This window comes from Odocoileus virginianus, chromosome 28 (assembly GCF_023699985.2).
Source record: "Odocoileus virginianus isolate 20LAN1187 ecotype Illinois chromosome 28, Ovbor_1.2, whole genome shotgun sequence".
Classification (NCBI taxonomy): domain Eukaryota; kingdom Metazoa; phylum Chordata; class Mammalia; order Artiodactyla; family Cervidae; genus Odocoileus; species Odocoileus virginianus.
This window is the reverse complement of record NC_069701.1, coordinates 33,765,714-33,788,769: the sequence shown is the minus strand read 5'-3', so window position 1 is coordinate 33,788,769 and position 23,056 is coordinate 33,765,714. Positions and strand designations below refer to the sequence as shown.

Here is a 23,056-nt window from a genome sequence, read left to right as displayed (position 1 = left end):
CCTGAGGGCTTGGGGAGCTTTGTTTGATCTCCTGGAGTCTTATCACAGCAGATGCCATGGTCAATGGGGATGATAGTGTGAGGGACTGCAGTGTGATACCAAAGAGGACTCAGGCTAAAAACTGAGTCTGGCCTGTCTTGGTTGAGCAGTTTATCAACAATCACACCAGTCCCTTCATTTTGTTCTTAAAAATTGTTTGTGTGTTTGTATATGTGTGTGTGTGTATGTGTGTGTGTGTGTGTGTGTGTGTTGTGTGTTTGCACAGAGAGGATTAAATGCTAGGGTGAAAGGATCTTCACTGGGGTGAAATGTACTCCTGCACTGGAGGAGGGCATCACAAACCACTCCAGTATTCTTGCCTGGAGAACCCATGAACAGAGGAAGCTGGAGGGCTACAGTCCATAGGGTCGCAAAGAGTTGGACATGACTGAAGTGACTTAGCACACATGCTCTCCAGCTGGCTCATCAGAAATGGTTTCTTGTTTTCAAGAAATGGTTTCTTAAAAACCGAGAACTCATCTCAGTTCATCAGAAATGGTTTCTTGGAAACAGAAATAGATTCACTGTCTTTGAAAACAATGTATAGTTACCAAAGTGAAAAGGTGGGAGAGGGATAAATTGAGAGTTTAGAACTAACATACACACCCAACTATATATAAAATAAATAATCAACTAGGACCTACTGTATAGCACAGGGAACTCTCCTCAGTATTCTGTATGGAAAAAGAATCTAAAGAAGAATGGATACATGTATGTGTATAATGGAGTCACTTTCCAGCACAGCTAAAACTAACACAATCAACTATAGTATAGTATAGTTAGCTGCTAAGTTGTATCTGACTCTTTGCGACACTATAGACTGTAGCCCACCAGGCTCCTCTGTCCACGGAGTTCTCCAGGTAAAAATACTGGAGTGGGTTCCCATTCCCTGCTCTAGAGGATCTTCCCAACCCAGGGATCAAACTCTGGTCCTCTGCATTTCAGGGGGATTCTTTACCACTGAGCCACCTGGAAAGCCCCACAATCAACTATACTCCAACATGAAATAAAAATCAAATTATAAAAAGGTCACCTCTAGAGACCTGTGGGGCTCTTTAGACTTGCAGGATTCTCAATATGATGCTGGAGAGGGCAGAGCAGGTACAGAACACCTCAATATAATCTGATGTTACATTTTCTCTGGTTTTGGTGTACTTCAGCTTCTAATGGCAACTTTGACTTGTCTTTGAAAGATCTAATACAAGGGCCCTTAGACACTGGGTTAGTTGAAGGCTCAGAGAACAAAACCATTGTCCACTGAGCTCGCTGAACTGCTGGGCATAGTGTGAGACCCAGGAGGAAGGACCAGGACTGAAAAACAGCTAGAAGGATCTGACTTGGGTTCCAAAAAAAAAAAAAACAAAAAAAAAACCAACAACAAAAAAACCCCAACAAAGTCTTCATAGAGATCTGAACTGGGGATTATGCATACCACATGGTCTAATTTCTTTTGAAAAGTGCTTTTCCAACTCAGGTCCCAAGTCTCTCTCAATAAGTCAGCTTCTTAAATATCATGTCTTTGTTACCTCACATTCTGACCTACCCACTCACCTTCGTAACTTCTGTTCACATCACTTCTCCATCCAGTCTACCAGCGTAACAAGATCCAGTACTGAGGAGCTCAACAAACAGTTTTTAGAAGTGGGTAAAAACAGGATGGGGCTTCCCTGGTAGCTCAGCTGGTAAAGAATCCACCTGCAATGCAGGAGACCCCAGTTTAATTCCTGGTTTGGGAAGATCCCCTGGAGAAGGGAAGACTACCCACTCCAGTATGCTTGGGCTTCCCTGGTGGCTCACCTGGTAAAGAATGTGCCTGCAATGTGGGAGACCTGGGTTCAACCCTGGGTTTGGGAAGATCCCCTGGAAAGAGGGCATGGCAACCCACTATTGAATTCTTGCCTGGAGAATCCCCATGGAGAGAGGAGCCAGGTGGGCTACAGTCCTTGGGATCACAGAGTCAGACATGGCTGAGCGACTTAGCACAGCACAGCAACAGGATGCCTATTCTTACCTTAATAATTTTTGTTCCTGATCAAAGTCAACTGAAGGACTGAGATGGCTAGAATAGGGAGATCTCTTGTTTCTTCTGACATCCCAGGCAAGAAGGTGACTTCCTTTAACCTGGGGGTGGTGTGTTCACTTTTGCATCCACAGGTCTTAACAGCACAGGTCTTCAGTGAATGTATGTGGAGTGAATGAACAAGAGGAGAGTAAGGAGTTAGCTTCTGTTTCTCTCACTTTCACTTTTTGCCTGTGTCAGCGCCCTCTGAATAGGAAAATTGGGGAAACGGAGGCCTGGTATTAGGGAAATAGGTGCAAGTGATAGGGGACGAGGGTCATAGTGGGTGGGGAGGCTGAAAAGAGCCGGAAGTGGAAAATTGGAGGAAACAACATAGGAGGAGCACTCTTTTCTAAGGCCATCTGCCTCAGAATACTGACGTGAGCCCCAGCTCTAGTGCCTGAACATTGGAGGGAGGTCACATCCGGTGGGGGCCATATTTGTGGTCCCCGGAAGTGTGGGCTTGGGCTAAGATTTAACCTGTGGTGGCCAGGGGTAGGTGAACTGGACCTGGGGAGGGGCGAGGGCGGGGTTGGGGGCAGTGCCAGCAGACGCTCCTGGCGTGCCTCACGTGGCAGAGGCTGGGATTGGGCGCGACGGGCACGTGACCCACGAAAGGTCCGTGCCCTTCGCATTTGGACCAGCAGGAGGAGGCAGTGCCCAAGCTCCCTGGGCCAGTCGGGCCTCCAGTCTCGCTCCACTTCTTATCACCGCCTTTCACCCTGCGCCCTGTATTTGAGCATCTTGCTTGTCACACTTCTGATGGGCCAAGAGCCAACTTGCCCATCGTGGAGGTGGGGAGAGAAGGTTGAGTGGGGTCTGACTTGCCAGGGGGATCCATCGGCAGAGTGGGGTCCGAGGGATGCTCTGGTCTGGTCTGTAACCCTTTGAGCTCTGCACTTCCCCCCACCGTCCATCCCCCACCCCACCCCGGGGCAGTGAGGATGTGGCTTTTCAGACTGGGGTCTGCCCTAATTCTGGGCGTGCTGGGTACAAAGGTCATGGGTGTTTGTGTATCTCCAAAGTGTGCTAGTTCCTTCTGGGTTCCAAGAGCAGTGGTGTGTGTTTGTGTGTTACTGGCAAAATTGACTCTACACCTCAGTGTTTCTGCCCCTGAGAGAAGTCAGTGCTTTCTCAGCTGACCGATGTCTGGGTTCACTAACCTGGGAATGTCCACACTCAACTCTGGAAACTTCACACACTCACTTCCTTTCACTCCAGCAGTATCCCAGTAATACTGTTGCTGGCTGGGGGCTTTTCCACCCCCTTCATCGGCTGCCTGCCTCTTACCCAGTAGTCCCATTTCCTACTGGTGCACCCAAGATGCTAAACCTGTGGGGTCTGTGACTGTCAGCCCTAGAGCTGCTGCTGGTGGTGACACAGGGACTTGGGAAAGAAGACTTTCTTTGACTGTTGTCCAAAGCTGTGACTCTACACAGGCCTGGGAGTTAGCACTTGGGGAGAAAGACTGGATTCTGAAATGAGAACTCGGGACAGTCATATCCCCAGAAAAGCTTTTTTCCCCCCTAGATTATCTCAGAAGTTTGGCTTGGTGCCTTTGTATTTTCCATTATGCAGAAAATTTTCTTTGTAGATTTCATCTGGGCAGCTTCTGTTTTTTTTTTTTTTGTTGTTCCTTAGGGTAGCAGTAGCTCTTATTCTTTTTGCCTTGCTGCCTTGTGCTGTTGGCAGTGTTCTAGGGCTTTGTAAACATACGAGATTCTGGGTACACTTCAAGTTAGGTGACGAGCCTATTTTGCAGATGAAGTGAATCCTAGAAGTGAGTCCTAGTTAGGTACGGTGCTGCACAGTAAATGACCATGTTGGGGTTTTTACCCCATTGTCTTATTTCCAATTGAATGTATTTGCTGGCTTCTCATTGCAGTGGCTCCTCTTGTTGTGGAGCTTGGGCTCTAGGGCATGTGGGCTTCAGTAATGACTGCACGTGAGCTCAGTAGTGTGGTCTCTGGACTCTAGAGCACAGGCTCCATAGTTGTGGTGCACGGGCTTAATGGATCTTCGGCATGTGGGTGCTTACTGGAGCAGGGATCGAACCCATGTCTCCTGCATCGGCAGATGGGGATTCTTGACCACTAAGCCATGAAGGGAGCACAAAACTAAATTCTACTGATCTGAGTTCCATCCAGACATCTTGAGTTTGTCGTTCTCTTGACTGATGTGGTCCCTGGAGGAATCTGAAGTTTTCTCACACCTAGGTTTGTGAGCTCTGTGGAGGTGAATGCTCAGAGGAGACAAAAGAAAGAAAGGAATTAAGGGAGGAGAAAAGGAAGAAAGAAAGAAGGGAAGGATAAGAAAAGAAGAAAATGATTCTTTCTCAGGGTCTGTTAATGAGGAACTGGTCAATCACATGCTCTGGGGGCAGGGCCTGGTGACGAATTAAGCCAATTATAAGACTCCGTGCCCCTGCCAGCATGCTTGGTCCAGGACTGGACACATGGTCTGAGATGGTCCATCAGAGCCCTCCCTTGAATTCTGATGTCTTCTGAGCTTCTTCCTTACTGGTTAGTTGCCTTAGAGAGATAAAGACGTGAGGCAGGCAGCTTGAAACTCACTAGGTGTAGAAACCTGAGGGAAGAAAGCTGTCAGGCTGAGAGAATCAAAGAAGAGAGAAGGGAAAGAGTGAGGGAAAGAGTGAACTGATGGCTTCTGATTTCTTGGGTCCAGTCTACTGAGATCTTTGGATCTGTTCTCCTTCCTGTGTCCTGGATCCCTGTGTCCTTCCAGTAAGTCTCCCCTTTTTTGAAGCCAGTTGGAGTTGGGCAGCTGAGCTCCTCTCGTTTGTGGCTCAGACTTGATTCTAGATCCTGCCTGGTTGTGATGTACCTTCCTGACTCAAAGAGAGGCAGCCATTTGTATGAGCTCCATTGAGATGAAATCCTTTATTCTCTGCTGAGGGCAAGGCTTGCAGAGCCCCAAACCCAGTGCCTTGGCATCCCTGGGAGGGAGTGCCCTGTGTGTGAGTGTATCTTTGGAGTGGGCCTGAGTGATACCTGAAGCAGCCCAGCATTTACACTGAGGGAGCCAGGCCGATCCTATAGTTTCCCTGATCGAAAACTGTGAAATATGCTTTCAGGAAGATGTCACCCTGGATCCAGCTGTCTGAGGGGCTCATGTATTCTGTGCCCCCTTGAAAGCTGACAAAGCAGATGTCCTCAAAAACCTGGGGGAGACAGAAATACACACCAGTGTGAGCACTTACCTGCCACCCCCCTCAATATCCAGAGCAGAGAGCTTTTCCATTTTTTCCCATTCTTTGGGAAGAATCAAGTGGCTCTCATAGCAGCTGCAGAAGTGAGGGTATAGGAACAAGAAGGGCCAAAACATGTGGTTGCCATGACAGAGGGGTGTGGGGAGGGGAGGATTGGGAGTTTGGGATTATCAGATGCGAACTAATATTTGATATTTAAATAACAAAGTCCTACTGTATAGCAGAGGTGACTGTATTCAGTAACCCATGATAAACTGTAATGGAAAAGAATATGAAAAAGAGTTGGTATATATTTGTGGGCTTCCCTGGTGGCTCAGTGGTAAAGATTCTGCCTGTAGTGCAGGAGACCGATCCCTGGGTTGGGAAGATTCGCTGGAGGAGGACATGGCAACCCACTCCAGTATTCTTGCCTGGAGAATCCCCTGGATGGAGGAGCCTGGCGGGTTACAGTCCCTGGGGTCTCGCAGAGTTAGACAAGCTGAAGCAAATAAGCAGCAGCAGCATGTATACATTTGAATGTATATAAAACTGAGTGGCTTAGGTGTAGAGCAGAAATTGACACAACATTGTAAATCAGTCCTACTTCAATGTATTTTTTAAACAAAGAACAAGAATGGCCCATAGTTCCCCTCACATACTGCTGTTTCTTTCCTTCTGACTCCTGCCCTCTTTTTTCCTCCACAGGGAATACCTATTCTTCTCCCCATTGCCCACAACCCATTATTTTTCTAAAAAAAATTTAAATTTTGTATTGAAGGATAGCCAATTAACAGTATTGTGCTAGTTTCAGGTGGACAGCCATAGGACTCAGCCACACATATACATGTCCCCACTCTCCCCCAAACTCCCCTCCCATCCAGGCTGCCACCTAAGACTGAGCAGAGCTCCCTGTGCTGCGTAGTAGGTTGTTGTTGGTTACCCATTGTAAATAGCATTGTCACAATGCATTCTTTATACTCGCTCAGGCAGTCTAGGAAATCTTTCTGGTGCCACACTCACACTATTTGGTCACACCAGGCTGGGTTGGGTGACTTATCTTGAAGCTCCCCAAGTCTGTAGCCCATATCACCCCTCATCTGCCCCTGGACCCCTTTGCATAGTCCCCGGGGCTGCCTTTTGTAAGGAATCCGATATAGATTACCTCAACCCAAGCAGGCTCCCTCGTTCCTCCATGAGGCTGGGGTGTTTAGAATTACTGCAATTCCTTCTCTTCTCCAAAGCCTCCTTTGAGCCCATCAGCCTGCTCTGAAGTCCCACAAGGAGCTGACATGAAGCCTCCACCCTGTGCTGGGGCTGAGCAGTCACTGTGCTCCTTTATTTACCTTAGCATCCAACCTCCCCACAGAGGGATCAGTACCCCAACTCACAGAGTGTCAAGTTGCAGCGAAGTTCTAGGGTAAGCATGTAATTTATGATCTCCACCTGGAGACTTTCGAGTTGGGAAGGGGAGACTGTTAACCCCTGTGGTGGGACAGCACAATGAGACTGTCCCCAGACATCCTTCTTGTCACTTGTTCTATTTCAGGGATTGCTAGAGCTGACTTTCCATGTTTCTGTATCTGAGGTCTCTGGTTGACCTCAAGCTCTGTGAGGACTGAGGCCCTCAGTGTTCCCCTCTCCTTGTGACTCTCACCACGCCAGCACGGGGTGGTGTCTCCACATTTATTGCAGGAGGAGGGATGTCCCAGACTGCCCTTTACTCTCACGTGGTTGGTTTTGTGGGAGGCGCTGGCCCAGCCAGTGGGGCTCAGCAGCATCTGCCATGGTGTGGCTTGGCCTATAGAAGGCCTCTTCCTCCCAACAGCAGCCCAAGAGTTCTTGCAAATCCAAAATTTGGGAACCAGCCCCCAAAGTTATCCCCTCACCTTCTGGATGTAGTATTTAGGGGACACTGGGAAGTGCATGCCATTGATAGTGAAGTTAATAGGAGGCAGGGTCTTGGCCTGGTCACATGAAATCAACTGCTATAAAAGAAAGCAGGAGAGAGGTTGGCCCAGGTGATCCTTGGTGTGTGGGGAGCCTAAGAATGATCCTGTGGCATGACCCTTCACCTGGTTTTTCTCTTTGGGATTGGGGTTGATGTGTTTGAAGATGTTGTGGACCACTTGAGTTGGGCCAGCCAGCACTGAGCTCCCACTGTCCACAATAGCCTGACATCCGCGAGAACAAGCAACCACCATTTTGTTTATGGAGATGCTGAGAGACAGAGGGACAAAGTGGGCACCAGGGTCACTCTGAAGTCTCTTCAATGACTTCCCCTGGCTGACTGTCTTCTGAACAGCCCCTCAGCTCTTACCCTGACTCAGTTTTCCTTTTCTCTGGTCACATCATCTTTTTAACTTTCTTTCAGTTCTTGCCGGCACCAGGCTCTTTCGTGTCTCAGGGCCTGAGTTTGTGCTGGTGCCCTTCCTAGAAGACCCCATCCCCTTGGTCCGGCTAATTTTTCCTCATCTTCCAGGTTAACTGCCACTTTGTCAGGAAAGTCTTCCCCCCAGACCAGATCAGGCTCCTGTTGTTCTCAGACTCTGTAGATTCTTCCTCATGTCTAGCATGTGCCAAGGTGGTAATTCACTGTGTGTGAACTTCATTTCATGTTGTTTCACATACGTCTGCCTCACTAGATGTGAGGGCAAGTTGTATCCTCAGTGCCTCCCTCAAGCGCCCAGCACACAGGTGATGCACAATGTATGTTTGTTGAATGAATGAATGAGGAACACCCGGAGCCCTGTATCTGGTGTCTCCCCAGTGATGGGTTGGCCCAGCCAGTGAAGATGGAGGTCTCTAGGGCAGCAGATGGTCAGAGCAGTGGTGGGGGAGACACAGGCTGCCTTGGGAGAGTTTGTCTCCCAGCACTGCCCCCTCACCCGACTCAGACCCTGAGGCCCCCTGCCAGGGGAGCATGAGCAGACCCAGGGGCCTCCAAAGAGCAGGTGAGCTTTGGCCTGAGGCTATCACAGAGAATCCCATCAATTCTCGCCCCTTGTTCTCAGGCCATGCCTGGATCCCAGCTTCCTGATTCAGGCACAGCCCCTGCCCCGCTGTGTGCCCAGTGTGGGCAGCAAGTAGCACTGGTTAGGTGGGGAGTCTCTTTATATGTGTTGCTCTCAGGTCTCAAGACTGCAGCCAGACTCCACTGTTGCATAACTTCTCTCTGAGGAGACCAGTTTTCCCAGTTTTTCAGGACTTTCTCAGCTTTTCAACTGGCAATTCTGTGTCCTGAGAACACCCTAGGTCCTGGGTGGCCCTGGTCAGTAGGTCATCTTAACACAACTCTGTTCAGGTTGGTGAAATTCCCCCTGATCCTCTTTTCACCACACTATAGGGTCCTCTAACCAGGCTCCCCACCTCACAGCAGAGGAATGCAGCTCTCCTTGAGCTGCCCAGGCCTCTCTGGACCCTTTCAAGATCCTGGTGAGAGGCCTGATCAGGAGGTCTGGGGCAACTATGAACCCATGGGTGGTGTGTGCTCCCATGTGTGTGTTTGTGTGCATCTGTGTGTCTGTGTGTGTTTATATGTCTGCCTATGTAGGTGTTTATATGTGTCTCTGTATGTGTTTTTATGTGTGCATGCGTGTGGAGCATATATCTGTGTGTGACTGTGAGTGCATTTGTGTGTGTCTGTATGTGTCCATGTGCATGTATGGCAGCATCATTTGCGGTGGCCCTCAGAGGGGCAGACTTACCAGTCCATGGTTATCTGCCATAAGCGGGCTTGGGTCACCGGTACCCACTTGAGAGCTCCCTTGTGGTAGGCGTGGTCCACCCCACCAAGCATCAGCAAGCTGCTCTTGTGTGGCCAGCTGAAGAGAGGAGGAAGAAGGAGCTCATTGGAGGAGGGTAACACCAGCCACTGTCTGAGGGCTGCGCTTCTTCACCCGTCAGAGGCACTACTATGGTCTCCATTTTACACATGCGGAAACGGATGCTTGGAGAGCTTGCGTACCTGACCAGGGTCGGTCCCCATCTAACGAGTGTCACAGAAGAGGTTCGAAGCTGGGCAGCCTGGCTCCAATCAGGCCTGGCTCCGACCACCCATGCTTCTGAAGAGGGTCTGGATCTTTCCAGCCACCTGAATGCTCAGATACACCCTCAGGGGACTCTATGCTGGAGGGGTCAGGCTTCCTCCTTGTCTAGCCTGTCATTTTTCAGGAAAGATGATGTCTGAGGGAGCGAAGAACATGGGTTCAGGCTCACCCAGGGTTGGCTCTTCTTGCCTGTGACCTGTGCTGTCCATGGGACTTCAAGCTGAGCAGGCCACCCACCTCCACTCTCCCTGTCTTAAAATTCCTAATATGTTTCAGACAAGGGGTTTCACATTTTCATTTTGCGCTGGCTCCTGCAAATTCTGTAGCTCGTCCTCGGTTCCCGGTGAAATGTTAGTGAGGAAGGAAACATTCCTGCCATCCCTTTCCTTCTGCATCAAATTCATCAGCAAATCCTGTTGCCTTTTCCTCCAGCCGTATCCTGGACCATTTCTCTTCCTCCTACCTCCACCCTGCTGGACCAAACTGCACCCTTGAATCCATGAGAATGGTTGTGTTGCAATGAAACACAACCATTTTTGTTGACAAAAACCCAGTGATGGGGCCACTTGTGATCCTGGGGCCATAGTTCTCCTCGGCTAGACTATCACTCAGGAATCTACTGGATGAGGTGCAACTGGAAGTTGCCTTTTTATGCAACTAGAAGCATCTTAGAGCTTGTTTGGAGGAAAGGTTTGTCCAGCTCAGACTTACCTGCTCATGAACAAGGCAAAGACAGGTTCAGAAATGACTCCTTGTCTCTTCACGTTGTCAGAGAGGGGGGTGGCTTCACACCTGGTGAGGCTGGGGAACGCCAAGCCAAGGACGCCATCATAAGGTGAATTTTCCAGGAACCCACCAATCTTATTCTTGGTCAGGCCAAATGTCTGGTTCTTGGCAACAGCTGTCCCGATTTGTGAGACAGGAGAGTGTTCCCACATAAAGGGTTGGGAAGTGAGGCTGGGCTGTTTGGTGCAAATGCCATTCACACTGCAGAGAAGAATTGAGGCCTCAGTTGACCTCAGATGGGTAGGACAAGCTGGGATAGGCATTGGGCTTCCATTTGTGTGGGGCTGTTGATTTTAACAACACCTGCTTCTCCTGAAAACACCATCTGAGTGAGTCAAATTGGTCTCATGTCTTCTGTACAGGTGGGGCAACCAGACACAGGACAGGACTGAATGGTCCCCCTCTAAGGATACAATGAATAGAGACCAGACTAGTCTTCTCTTTGGCATCACTATGATATGATGGGCTTCCCTTGTGGCTCAGGCAGTAAAGAATCTGCCTGTTAATGCAGGAGACCCAGGTTCATTCCCTGGGTTGGGAAGTTCCCCTGGAGAAGGAAATGGCAACCCACTCCAGTATTTTGCCTGGAGAATTCCACAGAGAAGCCTGGCGAGCTATGTCCGTGGGGTTGCAAGACTGAGCGACGAACACTTTCACTTTCATGATCTGATGACAAACATGAACTGAATTCATTGCAATGCATTGTGGATTCTACATGTACCCAGGAAGACAGAAGTCACTATGCAATGTCACTGGCTGGGTTCTAATGAAAATTCTGCCTGGAAAGCAGGCTTTTGGGGATGTGCACACTTGTGTGTGAGTGCATGTGTGTGTGTGTGTGTGTGTGTGTGTGTGAGAGAGAGAGAGAGAGAGAGAGAGAGAGAGAGAGAGAGAGAGGCAGAGACAGAGAGAGACCAAGACAGAGAAACACAGGGAGAGCATACTCAGGCACTTTGTGTGTGTGTGTGGGGGGCAGACCACAGTTTTTATTAGTCTCAAAGGCCCCCTAGAGTGAGAACCCTTTTATCAGGCCCATCTTACACCTTGACCCCTGATTCCCCTGCCTGGATACCTGAAGCCTTGTGCTGCCCCAGGGGCCCCAGGTCAGTTTTATCCTCTCCCTAAACCCACACCTACTTGAGTCCTGAAGGTCAGTGAAGCTCCACTTAAAAAATAGGTGACCTTGGCAAGGCCCTTGCTCTGTGCACCTCATGTCCCAGTCTTTATCCTGAGCTAATAATAGTGCCTCCTGCCTGGGGATGTTGCAGGATAAAACAAGTTATTACCATGAAACTGCCCTGTAGAGCCCGTGACTATAAAAGGGAGTGCTTTATTCCCCCTTCTTCCTGCTCCAGCAAAAATGCACCTTGGGTAATGGAGATGCAAGTCCACCCCCAAGCCCCTCTCTGGGGTTCGTTGTTTTGGGAGTTTGTGTGTCAGCAGGGGTGCTGTCTCCCCAGGGACAGGGCCCTGCTGGGCATGTGGCCAGCCACGAGGGGGCTTTCAGAAAGACAGTCCCTCCTAGCTGGTCCTGCATCTATTTTGCAAGCAGTGGTTGCTCCCAGGGCCAGCCTGGACTCAGCCCCTGGTTCCCCCATTACCTGAACAGTTTCACTGGCAAGAACTCCTGTTATCTTTGCAAAGCCACAGTAGAGGTTGAATTTCCTCCACTTGCATCGGAAGGTGGTGGACATCTTGAGGTCATATGTCTGGTATGCAGCTGGCAACACAAGAGACCCATATCTGTCAGATGTCAAGGATGGAGAAAGTGGGGGAGGACAAGATGGGTGGGGGGCAGGCACTCACAGCAGGAGGGACTTCGGCAGTAGACAGAGGCCACCCATAGGTCAGACGAGCTTGTGTCATTGATGACCCGGAACTCTTGAGGTGGTGTTCCAGTGGTGATGCTGCCAACGTAGGCCATATATAGGGGCCAGGGGCGGAGGTTGGGGCAGACTTGGCTGCCTGGCCACCCTTGATTCCCATTGTCCCGCCTCCCTCTGGGCATCCCAGGGCTTGAAATCACTTCCAACCGCTCCTCCTCACAAACTCTGCTCAGAGGTCCCTTCATTTGAGAAGCTCTCCAGTTTCCTCTTTAAGGCTCAGCCTAGCACCTCCTTTTTATATATAACAACTGGGATTCCCTGGAGGCTTAGATGGTAAAGTGTCTACCTGCAATGCGGGAGACTAGGGTTCGATCCCTGGGTCTGGAAGATCCTCTGGAGAAGGAAATGGTAACCCACTCCAGTACTCTTGCCTAGAAAATTTCATGGATGGAGGAGCCTGGTGGGCTACAGTCCATGGGGTTGAAAAGAGTCAGACATGAATGAGCGACTTCACTTTCTTTCACTTTCTAGCGCCTCCTTCTCCAGCTGGCCTTCCTATGTCATTCCAGGCCACTCCTGCTAAACTCAGAGCATGTCCTGTGAAATACATGAAAGTGGTCCCTTCTTTGACATGTATTCAATTTTTGTCTCTCTCTGCCTTGCTTATATGGGCTCCCCTGGTCATTCAGTGGTAAAGAATCTGCCGGCAGTGTAGGAGAACCGAGTTCGATCCCTAGGTTGGTATGATCCTCTGGAGAAGGAAATGGCAACCCACTCCAGTATTCTTGCCTGGAGAATTTCATGGCTTTCCCATGCATTCTTGAAGAAGAGAAAAACTCCTATTAAAAAAAAATAACAGTAACTATAGTGTTAGACCTTTTGGAGTCACATGCTTTAGGGACTCAGAAAGTTAGTGTCATTTCTGGATCTCTGGAGGATGAATTTTCTCTGCCTGGAGATTCACATTTGATTTTCAGTTGGCTTTACCTTTTGATCAGAGATGGCTCACCCTTCATCTGTAACTGAGTGGCTCACTTATTTCAGAAAGAACAATCTTCCTCAAACTAATGCCACACCTTTGGTACATAAATGGATGTTTACCTGCCACTTGGTCGTAATTGGTCCCAGTTAACACAGACCAAAAGTTGAGGATTTGAGTGCCTTCTCCTCTGGAAATGGGGTCCCTGTTCCCCAATGTTTCTGCCTCCTGCAGGAGCCCCAGCCCCAACATCCCACCTGGCACCCGCGGATGAGCCTCAGTTCTAGACCAGAACACCAGGGGGCACTGTGAAGCACCATTCTCCCAATGCACTCACGTCCATGAGGTTCCTTGGGGGATGAGATGAGAAATTCTGGTCAAGAGTCAACTTCTGGGACAGGGTATAAGATTGTGGCTCCGGGAAACTTCTCAGCAAGTTATTTTCCGTGAGGATTCTTTGCAAGGACTTCATCTTCGTTATAGGGATTCTTTCACCGAGCATGGGGAAAAGGAAACAGAAATGTCAGTAACCAGGTATGACTGTTGTATCTGGCATTGTAATGGCATTGTGTATTTTCCAAGCATTTTTATGAGTGTCACCTTTTATCAGAATGCCATGCAAAGACATGTCAAAGAGCTAGGTCTGCATACAGGTTCTGTTGTGTAATCTTGGGTAAACCAGATGACCGTTTGGAGCCTACACATATGAAGACACTGACACATACACACAGCAGAGGAGGGAGAGCAGAGAGAAGACCTAGAAGCAAATGCAGGAGAAATGCTTTTCTGTAGCATCACACCGACAGCTGCACAGGTCATGCACTGAACAATTCCAAGGAGTGCCGTTTTTATATGGGTCATGATGTGATTGGTACTCCCAGAGTTATGCAATCCTGCAGTCCTACCCCATGAACCTTGCCCTCCATGGTGCCCATGACAAGATTCTCATTAATCAGTGAAAGTTGAAGACTGCCAGGGAGTGATTACTTTCTCTTCTAACCCTGATGGGTGGAAGAATGAGAGGATGACAAGAGAAACCCCAGAAAGAGAGATGATGCTACTTACAGTCCCCATACTTACATGACTATGCACTCTGAGAGGGCCACCAGCCTGAGGAGCACAAGCCACTTCATGCTTCTTTCCTGAGTTCAAGTACTCAGGGAAGTTCAAGTTCTGAGCATGCAGTGGTGACGAAGAGCTCCTAATTATATATGCTCTGACCTGCCCTAATTGTCCCCTTTAGGCTAGTGGTGGATCTGATAAGAAATATGAACCTCTCCATAAAATATTTACCTCTATCAGTCTCTGTGTGTATCTGACTTGGAAAGTTCTCAGAATACAGAGAGACTACTGTAATCTCTGGAATGGGTGAATTTAACTCAGATGACCATTATATCTACTACTGTGGGCAAAAATCCCTTAGAAGAAATGGAGTAGCCATCATAGTCAACAAAAGAGCCTGAAATGCAGTACTTGGATGCAATCTCAAAAATGAGAATGATCTCTGTTAGTTTCCAAGGCAAACCATTCAGTATCACGGTAATCCAAGCCTGTGCCTTGACCAGTAATGCTGAAGAAGCTGAAGTTGAATGGTTCTATGAAGACCTATAAGACCTTCTGGAACTAATACCCAAAAAAGATGTCCTTTTCATTATAGGGGACTGGAATGCAAAAGTAGGAATTCAAGAAACACCTGGAGTAACAGGCAAATTTGGCCTTGGAGTACGGAATGAAGCAGGGCAAAGGCTAATAGAGTTTTTCCAAGAGAGTGCACTGGTCATAGCAAACACCCTCTTCCAACAACACAAGGCTCCACATGGACATCACCAGATGGTCAACACCAAAATCAGATTGATTATATTATTGGTAGCCAAAGATGGGGAAACTCTATACAGTCAGCAAAAACAAGACTGGGAGCTGACTGTGGCTCAGATCATGAACCCCTTATTGCCAAATTCAGACTTAAATTGAAAAAGTAGGGAAAACCACTGAACCATTCAGGTATGACCTAAATCAAATCCCTTATGATTATACAGTGGAAGTGACAAATAGATTCAAGAAATTAGATCTAATAGAGTGCCTGATGAACTATGGACAGAGGGTCATGACATTGTACAGGAGAGAGGGATCAAGACCATCCCCAAGAAAAAGAAATGCAAAAATGCAAAATGGCTGTCTGAGGAGGCATTACAAATAGCTGTGAAAAGAAGAGAAGCGAAATGCAAAGGAGAAAAAGGAAAGAAATACCCATTTGAATGCAGAGTTCCAAAGAACAGCAAGGAGAGATAAGAAAGCCTTCCTCAGTGATCAGTGCAGAGAAATAGAGGAAAACAATAGAATGGGAAACACTAGAGATCTATTCAAGAAAATTAGAGATACCAAGGGAACATTTCATGCAAAGATGGGCTCAATAAAGGACAGAAATTGTATGGACCTAACAGAAGCAGAAGATATTAAGAAGAGGTGTCAAGAATACACAGAAGAACTGTACAAAAAAGATATTTATGACCCAGATAACCATGATGGTGTGATCACTCACCTAGAGCCAGACATCCTGGAATGGAAATCCAGTTGGCCTTAGGAAGCATCACTATGAACAAAGCTAGTGGATGTGATGGAACTCCAGTTGAGCTATTTCAAATCCTGAAAGATGATGCTGTGAAAGTGCTGCACTCAATATGCCAGCAAATTTGGAAAACTCAGCAGTGGCCACAGGACTGGAAAAGGCCAGTTTTCATTCCAATCCCGAGAAAAGGCAATGCCAAAGAATGCCAAACTGCCCCACAGTAGCACTCATCTCACATGCTAATTAAGTAATGCTTAAAATTCTCCAAGCCAGGCTTCAACAGTATGTGAATTGTGAACTTTCAGATTTTCAAGTTGGTTTTAGAAGAGGCGGAGGAACCAGAGATCAAATTGCAAACATCCAGTGGATCATCGAAAAAGCAAGAGAGTTCCAGAAAAACATCTATTTCTGCTTTACTGACTATGCCAAAGCCTTTGACTGTGTGGATCACAATAAACTGTGGAAAATTCTGAAAGAGATGGGAATACCAGACCACCCAACCTGCCTCTTGAGAAATCTGTGTGCAGGTCAGGAAGCAACAGTTAGAACTGGACATGGAACAACAGACTGGTTCCAAATAGGAAAGGAGTACATCAAGGCTGTATTTTGTCACCCTGCTTATTTAGCTTATATTCAGAGTATATCATGAGAAATGTTGGGCTGGATGAAGCACAAGCTGGAATCAAGATTGCTGGAAGAAATATCAATAACCCCAGATATGCATATGGCACCACCCTTATGACAGAAAGTGAAGAACTAAAGAGCTTCTTGATGAAACTGAAAGAGGAGAGTGAAAAGTTGGCTTAAAGCTCTACATTCAGAAAACTAAGATCATGGCATCTGGTCCCATCACTTCATGGCAAATAGATGGGGAAACAGTGGAAACAGTGGCAGACTTTATTTTCTTGGGCTCTAAAATCACTGCCAATGCAGCCGTGAAATTAAAAGATGCTTACTCCTTGAAAGAAAAACTATGACCAATCTAGACAACATATTAAAAAGCAGAGACACTACTTTGCTAACTAAGGTCTGTCTAGTCAAGGCTATGGTTTTTCCAGTAGTCATGTATGGATGTGAGAGTTGGACTGTAAAGAAAGCTGAGGGCCAAAGTATTGATACTTTTGAACTGTGGTGTTGGAGAAGACTCTGAGAGTCCCTTGGACTGCAAGGAGATCCAACCAGTCCATTCTAAAGGAGATCATTCCTGACTGTTCATTGGAAGGACTGATGTTGAAGCTGAAACACCAATACTTTGGCCACCTGATGTGAAGAGCTGACTCATTTGAAAAGACCCTGAGGATGGGAAAGATTGAAGACGGGAGGAGAAGAGGATGACAGAGGATGAGATGGTTGGATGGCATCGCCGACTCAATGGACATGAGTTTGAGTAAACTCTGGGAGTTGGTGATGGACAAGGAGGCTTAGCATGCTGCAGTCCATGGGGTCGCAAAGAATCAGACATGATGAACAACTGAACTGAACTGACTGTAATCTCTTCCTTGAGGCTTAGCTGAAAAATTAAACTAAACTAAGAGTAGTGAATCTCTTGCCAACTTAGACACAAAATACTGCTAATGATGTGATAAAAGTAAATCTAGGGGTCATGCTAGATATTTGTGATCTCATGTGGTCTTCCTACAAACGTCATAAGATGTACACGGCTGTCCTCAGTTGGAGAGGGGATTGCTAGAAGGAAAACAAGTCAAATAGCAAAGTGAAGATTTAAGGGGCAGCCCAGTGACATATGAGTGGCTTTAGGTAGTGGGACATTGGCACAGATCAGGGGCACCTTTGATGCCCGTCTCTGTCAAAGATCTAGGCTGGAGCAGAATTGCAATTGCATGGTTTCAGTATTGAAAGAAATGTGATACAGGCATCCACAAGATACTTTATATTATCCAACAAACATATAAGGAGAACCCGGTGTGCTGGGATCTGGATAGGACACTGGAAAGTCCAAAGTTGAGTAACACTCAGGTGGTCTTTATCCTCAGGGTAGAGCAGTCTAAGTCATTTCTCACTAATTCCTGGCCCAAGAGAAATGAATGGAAGCACTCGGAGGGCATCCTGGACACCCAGCATCACAGGCCCTAATATTGGGGGCAGCCTCTCCTCAGCTCCAACCAGCGGCTGCCATGCTGGAAAGCGGGCTGACCGGCCTCATTTAGAAGAGAGCTCAGAAGCCTGGATATTTATGTACAATCTTCTGATTTAAATGCTAGCAACTTACTTTTTTTTTTTTTAAACAAACTAAAAACAAAATGAGGTAGCTATAGTTGGCCTCTGGGCCAGAAACCTGGTGGTTGTCAAGTGGAGTAAAATTGAGCTTTTGTTCTCACTGACTGTCCAAGGACAAAGCTAGTGGTAAAAGCTGAGCTCTACTAAAACAAGGAGATAAGGTGCCCACTCCTGAGTGCAAGGAAGATTTCATCGTCTGCACATGCTCCAGAAGGCTTCGTGGGGTGGAAAAGGGAGCAGACCTCACCCCATATTAAGTGTGGACACACACCCATAGGCCTGTGCAGTGGGATCCATCTTAGCAAAAATTTGCGAATCCATCTCGGGGAGGGTCCACGGATCAGTCAGGTGTGAAGAAAGAAGATAACTGGCCAAGGACTGTCCTAGACCTAGGACTGTCCTATATGATTTCCTTCACCTCCATACTGCACTCCTCACTCAGGACGCCCACAGTCCTCTCTGGGTATGGCCTCTGCCTAGTTTCTGACTTACTGCGCTCCCCCTCATTAGAGAAGATGCCCATGCCCTTTTTCTCTCTGTGTCTATCTCTACCCTGCTTCTGAGTTGAATAAACCAACTGTTTCCCCATGTGTCCCCCCCATACATTGTGCTGTGTCTCTAGTAATAAACTTTGTACTTGGTTTTACAGTTTTTGCCTCCTTGAAACAGTCTTGCTTTCAAGCAGGGACAGGCGCCAGGCCCACTTTGCTTCTAGCCCCTAGCCCCAGGTGGTGTAGTGATTCTTGGTTTTCTCCCAGGTTGCTTGGGCTTAATTCCTGGCCAGGGAATGAAGATCTCTCTTCAGCACTGCTCACTGCTCTCCCTCTGAGATCAAAAGTGGAGGCCAAATGTCAAACAACTGTGTGCCGAATTCAACCTGCAGACTGCGTGGTCTTTATTTCCATCCTAGAGGTGCAAGTAGAGAGGGGACAGAGAGGGGATTCAATTCAAGTTGGTTGATTGAATAAGAGACTGGATGCATATCACTTATGTTAATTTCCCTTCCATTTGTAAAGAAAGTTCAGCAGGGTCATATAAACCAATGAATACTCTTTGTTGATGACAAATGGATAGAATTCTAATTCCCTAAGAGTTTCCATGTGAAATGAATGCAATAGTGCGGTAGTTTGAACATTCTTTGGCATTGCCCTTCTTTGTGATTGGAATGAAAACTGGCCTTTTCCAGTCCTGTGGCCACTGCTGAGTTTTCCAAATTTGCTGGCATATTGAGTGCAGCACTTTCATAGCATCATCATTTAGGATTTGAAATAGTTCAGCTGGACTTACATCACCTCCACTAGCTTTGTTCCTGGTAATGCTTCATAAGGCACATTTGCCTTCACACTCCAGTATGTCTGGCTCTAGGTGAGTGATCACGCCATTGTAATTATCCAGATCATTAAGACCTGAATTTTTGTAGAGTTCTTCTGTGAATTCTTAACACCTCTTCTTAATATCTTCTGCTTTTGTTAGGTCCATACTTCTCCTTTATTATGCCCATATTTGCATGAAATGTTCCCTTAGTATCTCTAATTTTTTTTAAAGAGATTTCTAGTATTTCCCATTCTATTGTTTTCCTCTATTTCTTTGCATTGTTCACTTAAGAATGTGTTCTTATCTCTCCTTGCTATTCTTTGGAACTCTGCATTCAGATGCTTATGTCTTTCCTTTTCTCCTTTGCCTTTGGATTCTCTTCCTTATTCAGCTATTTTTACAGATGCCTCAGACAATAATTTTGCCTTGATACATTTCTTTTTCCTTGGGGATGGTTTTGGTCACACCTCCTGTACAATGTTATGAACCTCCATCTGTAGTTCTTAAGGCACTCTGTCTACCACATCTAATACCTTGAACCTATTAGTCACTTAAACTGTATAATCATAAGGGGTTAGCTTTAAGTCACATTTGAATGGCCTGATTGTTCTCCCTACTTTTTTCAATTTAAGTCTGAGTTTGCCAATGAGGAGCTTATGACCTGAGCCAGTCAGTCCATGTCTTGCTTTTGCTGACTGTATAGTTTCCCTGTCTTCAGCTGCAAAGAATATAATCAATCTGATTTTGGCATTGACTACACAACTGTGCTTATTTCACTTGCTAGCAAGCTAGTGCTGAAAATCCTTCAAGCTAGGCGTCAATAGTACGTGAACCGAGAACTTCCAGATGTACAAGCTGGATTTAGAAAATGCAGAGGAACCAGAGATCATATTGCCAACATCTGTTGTATCATAGATAAAGCAAGGGAATTCCAGAAAAACATCTACTTCTGCTTCATTGACTATGCTAAAGCCTTTGACCATGTGGATCACAACAAACTGTGGAAAATTCTTCAAGAGATGGGTGTAACAGACCACCTTACTTGCCTCCTGAGAAACCTGTAAGGAGGTCAAGAAGCAACAATTAGAACTGGACATGCAACGATGGACAGGTTCACAATTGTGAAGGAGCATGTCAAGGCTGTGTATTGTCATCCTGCTTATTTAACTTATATTCAGAGTACATCATGTGAAATGCCAGGCTAGATAAAGCACAAACTGGAATCAAGATTGCTGGGAGAAATAACAACCTCTTATATGCAGATGATACCACCCTAATGGCAGAGAGCAGAGAGGAACTAAAGAACTTCTTGATGAAGGTGAAAGAGGAAGAGTGTGAAAAATCTGGCTTAAAACTCAACATTTAAAAAGCAAAGATCATGGCATCTTGTCCCATCACTTCATAGCAAATAGATGGGGAAACAATGGAAACAGTGACAGATTTAATTTTCTTGGTCTCCAAAATCATTGCAGACAGTGACTGCAGCCTTGAAATTAAAAGATGCTTGTTCCTTCGAAGAAAAGCTATAGCAAACTTAGACAGTGTATTACAAAACAGAGACATCACTTTGCCAACAAAGATCCATGTACTCAAAGCTATGGTTTTTCCAGTAGTCATGTACAGATGTGAGAGTTGGATTATAAAGAAGGCTGAGAGCTGAAAAAGTGATACTTTTGAATTGTGGGGCTGGAAAAGACTCTTAAGAGCCCCATGTACAGCAAGGGGATCAAGCCAGTCAATTCTGAAGGAAGTCAACCCTGAATATTCATTGGAAGGACTGATGCTAAAGCTGAAGTGTGAATAATTTGGCCATCTGATGCGAAGACCTAACTCATTGGAAAAGACTCTGATGTGGGAAAAGATTACGGGCAGGAGGAGAAGGGGAAGACAGAGGTCGAGATGGTTGGATAGCATCATTGACTCAGTGGACATGAGTTTGAGCAAACTCTGGGAGAGAGTGATGGACAGGGAAGCCTGGCATGCTGCAATCCATGGGGTGGAAAAGAGTTGGACATGGCTGAATGACTGAATAGCAAGAATAGGATCCATGCCTTGAAACATTTTTTCTGCCAAATCATACATAGAAAGAGATAATTGCAAGGTGTCTAATCAGTCAAGGAACATATACACACAAAATACAAACCATTCAGAGCTCCTGCTCAGCCTGAGATGAACAGGGCTACCTCTTAGACTGTTATTCCATGCAAAATAAAGACGATGGTGCTTCATGGTTCCTTCTACAACTCCCAGGGCCTGGGTATTCCTGTATGAGGTTCGTGCAAGCCTGTCCCTTGGGTAGAACATTGGGAGGCTCCCCAGTCACCAGGTGTGTAGTGATGGGGTGCTGGGTCTTATCCTTCATTTTTGCACAATGTTAACATTCAGTTCAATCCCTACAGAGGGGATTTGACAGCATCTAACAAATGACACACACATATGCTCTTTAACTCAGCCAATTCTACTTCTAGGGATCTGTCCCAAAAATTCACTGGCAAAAAATACAAGAAGTACCATATGTACAAACTATTCACTACAACACTGTGAAAGTATAAGATTATAAATATACTCAAAGTGACCTTCCATGGGAGAGTGTGGAATAAGGCACAGGGCATCCCAACACCTGGGTATCATGTGGATAAAAGGAGAGAAGAGTGGAATGGGTGAGATCTTCAGGATACACTGTTTAGTTTTTTGAAAAAGAGGGACTGAAGAAGTGCTTACAGTTGTTGCTTTTACATACAATATCTGTCTATTTTCAATAAGAAAGAGGGGAAGAAAAAGCCTAAACCTCCTGAAAATGTAATTTATGGATGAGGGCCAGGAATGGAAGTGATTTTTCTTGTTTTATAGTTTGAGTTTGCAATCAAATGAAAATGCATCACAGGCTAAAAAAACAGATAAAGAAATACATCTGCAGAATTTTAGAATAATCAAAAACCAAATGAGCCTAATTGTATCAAGTTGGTGACATTACTGCACAGAACAAAATATTATTTAAGTGGTTTAAATTCAGAAGTGTGACTCTACATTCACAGTGGAATGTCTTCCGATGACTAAGGCAATCAAAAATACTCTGCTGTATCCAAAACAAAACCAAAAGAAAACAGAAAAGCAAAGAAATTTGAGATTATATCCATCTCCTTATTGTTGGTGATATTGCTTTTGTTATTGTGAAAGTACCATATGTTTATTACTGGTTAAAGCAAGTCAATAATTTATGCTAATATTGTTCTGAAGCAAGACTTTCAGTGGATAGGGTAAAGAGGTCAAGTATAAAACAAAAAACTTTTAGTAAAGCCCTACAGCCTTAAAAATTGATAACATAAGTTTGTACCATTTAATTATTTTCCTTTTTTCCCCCCATTTTCTTTAAAGGAATCAATACTTCCTGGCTCTTTCAACTGAAAAGCCTAGAAGGGATGGCAACTTGGTTACAGTGACTATCCTGAGATCTATCACGTGGCTTCTAAATTCCATTTCCCACCTTAGGGTCCATGGATTCTTGAAGAGATGACTGCTTTCAGGACTGGGCCAAGGAATGAACAAGATAAGCCTGAGAATCTTGAAGGACCAGAAATTTGAGGGCCTTCAAAGATTAGCAAGAGCTGAACAAAAAGTTTAGGAATCCATTTGATGAGGCCGAAAGTGAGACAATTTTAGCATCAGATCAAATCCACTGAAACAAATTAAATATGTAAAAATTCAGGATGTTGATAGATAACATGTAATTTGTCACTGTGGCAGATTGCTAGGGCACAAAGTCACTGTCATGGACATTGAGAAAGGGAAATACTCATCAATATTTATGCTATTTTTGTTTGTATGAAACATATTTCATGTAACTATAAACATTTGAAAGAATGCTCTTATTAATTGAAGATTTCCAGGAATTAAATTTAGCAGTGGTAGAAAGAAGAAACCACTGTTTTGCAACATTCTCATGAGCTAGTAGATCTTGGCCAAGATCATCTATGGATGATAAAACCATAAGATGA

The 23,056-nt window shown here is 45.9% G+C and overlaps 1 protein-coding gene across 1 annotated transcript; it reads right to left on the bottom strand.

Annotated features, from left to right (window-relative positions):
* Window positions 1–5,126: 5,126 nt before the first annotated feature.
* On the bottom strand, window positions 5,127–14,076 carry LOC110123016 (pregnancy-associated glycoprotein 2-like). The gene is made up of 9 exons (XM_070457434.1): window positions 14,024–14,076; window positions 13,283–13,431; window positions 11,945–12,064; window positions 11,744–11,858; window positions 10,064–10,267; window positions 9,011–9,127; window positions 7,379–7,523; window positions 7,193–7,291; window positions 5,127–5,279 (listed from the first exon to the last, which is right to left on the bottom strand). Exons 1-9 carry the CDS (start codon window positions 14,074–14,076, stop codon window positions 5,127–5,129), a joined length of 1,155 nt encoding a protein of 384 aa, XP_070313535.1.
* Window positions 14,077–23,056: the final 8,980 nt, after the last annotated feature.

What these genes read in the sequence shown, in the direction of transcription:
- LOC110123016 (XM_070457434.1), bottom strand. Translation starts at nt 14,076, where the DNA reads ATGAAGTGGCTTGTGCTCCTCAGGCTGGTGGCCCTCTCAGAGTGCATA. An exon ending in GTTCTTGCCAGTGAAACTGT is followed by an intron (nt 10,268 to 11,743) that starts TCAGGTAATGGG and finishes CTCTCCTGTCTC; the next exon opens with ACAAATCGGGACAGCTGTTG. An exon ending in CTAAATACTACATCCAGAAG is followed by an intron (nt 5,280 to 7,192) that starts GTGAGGGGATAA and finishes TGTCTCCCCCAG; the next exon opens with GTTTTTGAGGACATCTGCTT.